The sequence below is a fragment of the Sinocyclocheilus grahami genome, unplaced genomic scaffold (assembly GCF_001515645.1).
Source record: "Sinocyclocheilus grahami isolate Dianchi unplaced genomic scaffold, SAMN03320097.WGS_v1.1 scaffold1876.1, whole genome shotgun sequence".
Lineage (NCBI taxonomy): Eukaryota > Metazoa > Chordata > Actinopteri > Cypriniformes > Cyprinidae > Sinocyclocheilus > Sinocyclocheilus grahami.
The window spans coordinates 73,254-79,077 of NW_015507055.1; the positions used below are offsets into that span (position 1 = coordinate 73,254).

The 5,824-nt window shown below is 40.0% G+C and overlaps 1 protein-coding gene across 1 annotated transcript in view; it reads left to right on the forward strand.

The window, feature by feature from the left end:
• The window catches only part of LOC107573149 (ribonuclease inhibitor-like), a gene marked incomplete at its 3' end in the record, with an annotated part of 8,477 nt that extends 8,364 nt beyond the window's left edge, over nt 1–113 (forward strand). Inside the window, exon 5 of the mRNA XM_016259594.1 lies at nt 56–113. Within this exon, the coding sequence (XP_016115080.1) occupies nt 56–113 (58 nt within the window). The remainder of the gene's footprint in view (nt 1–55) is intronic.
• Nucleotides 114–5,824: the final 5,711 nt, after the last annotated feature.

The following is a 5,824-nucleotide window of genomic DNA, read 5'->3' on the forward strand; positions in this document are numbered from 1 at the left end:
TAGCAACAGCAATTTGTTCACTGACTGAATGTGACTCTGTGTGTGTTTTCTCTAGTGTGGATCATGGAGGAGAATCCAGGATTACAACAGGACCACAGAAATGTATGTCTAAACACACTCACACACACACTCTCTCTCTCTCTCTCTCTCTCTCTCACACACACACACACACACACACACACACACACACACTCGTTTTTATACACTTTGTGAGTGACCCCTGTCCACAAATCAGTCTGAATGAAAAAATAAAGGCTGCTAATAGGAGGACTAGTTAAAATGTAAACACACCATCAGTGCCGAATGTCTTGTGGGCAGCGCGCCAACATATAGAGCCGTTGTGCTACAGGCTTCTTGAGTTCAGATCCCTGGCTCCAGGACCTTTCCTGATCCCGCCCCCCTCTCTCTCTCTCTCTCTCGCTCCCAGCTCTACACTGTCCTATTTAAATAAAAGCAAAAACGTCAAAAATAAATCTTAAGAAAAGTAAACGAACAGCTCACCCATTTAGAAATCACCACTTTATGTCAAGTCTAAATCAAACTTAAGATTGAAAACATGATCTGTGGGGTTTAAGTGAGCAATCAGCTCGGTGGAACTGAAGGTACATCTTCATGTCTGTGACCAGTGTTTACTGAGCTTTGATGGCTGATGAATGAACAAAAGTTGACTATTAAAAGAACAGCTGAACATCAGTTCACAAATAAAACATATTGTTTAAATTAATGAGATGTATTAGGGCTGGGCAATATGGCTTAAAAATTGATCACGCTAAAAATGTTCATTTCAGTCGATATCGATAATTATCACAATACATTTCAAATCTTTATTTCTTTCAAGTTTAAAGTCCACGTGAACCAGAAGTTGCTGCCGACTTTATTTCAGTGTAGTGAGGTATTTCCAGCTGAAACGGAATATTGAATAGAGGGCATGGTTTTATGTTTGCGCTCCTCCTCTGTCTCTCACTCATAGCAATCTAACGGTTGGAGGGGTGTGTTTAAGGATATTCTGCCCAAGCCGTCAAACTGACGTCATCAGAAAAGGAATGCCATGTTCAGATTCTGATTAAAGATTACGAAGACAAACACATTTTTTCAGCGGATTAACTTGCACGGATTAATTGTTTACATCAAGACTAGCAATGTGCGCTAGTAAAGTAAATAAAGTCAATTTTGATTTCATGCAGACTTTAAAGGCAGATTTTTGCTCTTAAGTGAAAGTTGTAGAAACCAGACTGTTGGTTTTAAACTACTCTTTATGGTCAGAACATGACAAACACTTAACGTTTCTAAATTCTTTACAGTTTTCCACTAATTTTCCTTAACAAAATAAATATCTTAATAGAAAAATATATGTTTTAGTCTCTGCATGTTGTAGTGAGTGATATATAAATCATGAAGCTGGTTTGTGTTGCTGTCTTTGACACGCATCTTCAGCACAGTTTGCAGTGCAGGCTGCAATATTAATAATATTACATTTTCTTGTCTCTTAGAAATGGACATTTGACAGTAGCTTGGGTTTGGATGCAGATGTAAGTTTATGTTCATTATCAAAAACAGGAACATCTGTAAAAATTGTAACAACCTTATTTTTATACGGTGAAATTTAGTTAATCTGACTGTTTGAGTTTTAATCTAAGTCTTCCATAGTAGCAAACAGTTAGACCTTGATAACCACAGTTAAAACCACACATATAGCACCTCAATACCATGGTAAAAATATAACTGTATGGGTTCTAGGTATTTGTATGAAAAGCAGTAGTCTAAATACACAAACGCTATAGCTTAATCACAAAAAAACTGTAATTATATTCCATTACTCCTTTAATACAATTAATTAATGTCTATATTATTAATATAAATTACTATGAATATCCCACATTTCTGCCACAATGCCATGGTGCCGTTAGTGTTACTACAGTAAATCCATGGTAAATTATGGTGATTTGTAGATTGTGAGCAATGATACAGTCAGAAGACTTTTCAGTGTTTCTCCTGTTTGTCAGCACTGTTTCATCTGGATATAAACTAGTATAAATCACTGAGTTCTTCACTGAATTCAAGCTCTTCACACTGGATCTCACATCGTTGTTTAGTGTCGTATGACCGAGACTCATCAGCGAATCATGTCTCTCTCTTTCTCACACTCCAGTGGGGACATAATTACTGATTATAACGACTTATACGGTGTTTTTACGCATTGCGTTGCGTATCGCGCTGCATAGACATAAAACCATGTCTGCATTTGTGATCGGAGAAACGACAAACAACAAGCAACAAGTGTAACATTGCTCAAAACTTGCGTTTGAATCATCAGTGGCAAATTCTTTAAATATGAAAATGTACCTACAGGCTGTGAGTCAGAAGTGCCAGACTGTCCTTGCAAAGTTGGAACTGCCCAACTTTATAGAAACAGACACTGGCATTGTAGGCTACTCTTCAGTCCTCATCCTCTTTAAAATGCACTGCACACATCTGAATATTTGGGTTGAACTGTTCTGGAACAGCGTTGTAGATACAACTTAACCACTGATTTCTAGTTGTGTCCTCTTTTGGAAGGCCAAACAAACTCCGGTCCTGGAGAGCCGCAGTCCTGCAGAGTTCAGCTCCAACCCTAATTAAAACTCACCTGCCTGTAGCTTTCTAGTAACCATTCAGACCTTGATTAGCTCGTTCAGGTGTGTTTGATTAGGGTTGAAGCAAAACTCTGCAGGGCTGCGGCTCTCCAGGACCAACGTTCGCCACCCCTTATGTATAGGATGATGACGATGATGCATCAGTCAATGTGAAAAAATAGAATAATTTGACATTTGAGCTATGACAACTAAATAAACAAATCTAGCACTACAGGGGGTAAGATAGCCTTGTGTTTATTCTTAAAAAACGCATCCTCTTATAACATTTGTATTTTTTTAATTATAATAAGTGTTACATTTAAAGCTAAATTCTGTGCCGATTCTGGGGGGTCTAATTACCCCAAGGGTCTAATTTTATTATTTCACTTCAAAATAAAATATTGCTTACTCCACAAATCTGAAAATATTAGTGGGTTCACAGATCACTACTTATCAAATACACAATGTCATAGACAACGTCAAAATAGTCATAGATTTTCCAGTGACACAAAACTAAATCAACCTCAAAACTGTTTTGACTAAATCAGAATAAATCTCATAAATGTTGATAATCAGATGAAATGACAAAAATGCTGTCTATGATCAAGAAAATTAGGGTGAGAGTGGAGGGTCATCTTGCCCCATCTTACCCTACATGTGTTATGAACATAAGCTTGTACAAATGTACTTGTCAGTCAGCCATAATCACAAAATGATCTAAAAAAATGATCATACCTCTCTTTCTTTTGAACGCTGGGTCTGCTGGAAGTGTAGCGTCATCTTCACATGCAGTGTGCTGCGGTGACGATACTTTAGTGGACTCTGAAAACAAAAATGAAGCCGGTCTGATCGTTGACAAATCTCTGCATAAAGCTGACAAACTATGAATCATTCGGGTTTGTTTTAGGGTTGTTTTTTTACTATAACCTTTCAACTCATGGAGGATAAAGATACCGTATATTCCAAATAAACCAAGTACATGTCACTATTTTTAGGCTTTAGTCTCAAAAATAAAGGCTGTGCCTCAATATAAATATGTTTTGTGACAAACATTAATATATACACATGTACCAGACATGTTCACAAATCTTTATTCTATTTTTAGCAATAGTTTTTTTCAGATAGTTACAGTAATTATCAGCATATGAGGCTAAATCGAGAGCATAAGCTGCACGTCTGCAGTGGAAGCAAACAGAAAACAGATTTGGCAACAAAACCATAGTGACTGCTGCTTCTCTGTCAATTTTCTGGAATTAAACTCATATATATCAGTGTATCTTTGGAATAATCTGCCTTTCCATGAACATCTCTCTGCTTGTAAGGCTGCTAGATGTTAAACTGAAATGCTGCAAGCAGAAGTAGTTGTGCAAGCAGTCAAGAGAGTAAAAAGTCAAAAAGGATCCAGAGATGAATCACAAATAATTCCAAGTAATTTACCATCCCCAGAAACAACCTCATTTTCTAAGTAGTATTTGATCAAAAGAAATAGAAACATACATTACAAAAAATATGATCCGTAACAATTTGACAGTGTAATTGTTACCTTTCGGCCTGTAATTATTAGATTCCTCCAGTGGTGGACAGCAACGGAGTAGTTTTACTTGTTACTGTACTTAAATTGAGTAACTTTTACTTCACTACATTTCATATTGTTACTCCTGTTACGGAAGAGGCTTGACACAACAGGTTAGTTTTATACAAACAGTTTATTAGGTCACAGTGAGTACTGGTGTCGGGTCCTGGAGGAAGTCATGGGGAGGGAAAGGTCCGTGAGAGCGTGCAAAGGATATGGAGAGTGGAGTAATCCGAGTCTTGGGCTTGAGTGAGGCTGGAAGGTATCCGGGGGAAGCACACACCTCAGCGATCCGGGAACTAGGAGATGCAGGAGACACTTGGAGACGGGGAGACACTAGGAGGAACACCGGAGGTAAGTAATGCACGAAGTATTCAAAGGTAATCAGCAGCAAAATCAGAGAGTCCTCTACGTGTAAACGAGACCGGACAGTGAGGGTGTCTGAGGTGTGTGCTTTTATGCAGGCTGGTAATGAGGTGCTTGATTGGTGACAGGTGCGGGTGCTTAGAACTCAGGTGAGAGGGATCGTTGTGATTGGGTGGTGACAGAGTCTGGCCGATCTGTGACAACTCCTTATTGGGGAAGTCGTGACCTAATGGTTAGAGAGTCGGACTCGTAATCCAAAGGTTGCCGATTCGAGTCTCATACCGGCAAGGATTGTAGGTGGGGGGAGTGAATGTGCAGCACTCTCTCCCACCTTCAGTACCATGACTGAGGTGCCCTTGAGCAAGGCACCGAACCTCCAACTGCTCCCCGGGCGCCGCAGCTTAAATGGCTGCCCACTGCTCCGGGTGTGTGTTCACGGTGTGTGTGTGTTCCCTGCTGTGTGTGTGCACTTTGGATGGGTTAAACGCAGAGCACTAATTCCTAGTGTGGGTAACCATACTTGGCCACATGTTACTTTCACTTTATAATATATCATGTGCTCCGAGACGCAGAAGCGGTGTCTGATTCAAGAACAAACTGATTCTTTTCAATGAACCTTTTCAATCGGTTTGCAAATCGCACCAAACGATTCATTGACGAATTAGAATGAACCGATTGCAGTTGTTCTCAAGTCAACAACTCACTGATTCAAATGAACCGTTAAGTGCGAGTTTCCAGTGAACTGAATTCACAAGTAAAGGCCCTTTCACATGGGACGCAGCAAGCGGTGGAATCACAAGACAAGTAAGAACCGGGAGGTCATGTGAGCGCGAGCGCGTCTGATGCTGCTAAAATTAAGTTACTAATGTTGAATTTTAGGATTAAAGGCAGAGTGAGGGATTTCTGGTAGCCAATGTTTGTATTTGAAATCATCAAAACAAACACGCCCCTACCCCAAAAGGGTCTTGCCCCTATTTTGATAACTCCGCCCCACATATACGTACGCAACCCAGGCAACGATTAGTTCTGTGAAACAAAGCAAAACCAATGTTACACCGTGTCTATAGACGTGAGCGGCGCGGCGCAACAAACCCAACAGAAAACTGCTGCCGGGTTCTATTTATGACGTGCTGACACAAATTTCTAATGATTTACAACGGTCGTTTGATCGCGTCCAGTGTAGGCAGACTTTAGCTGTTGTAGACACGGTGTTACTCATCTATTGAGAAGAAGCAAAGCAACCTCGGCGTCCGATCGCAGGCCTCCGCTCCTT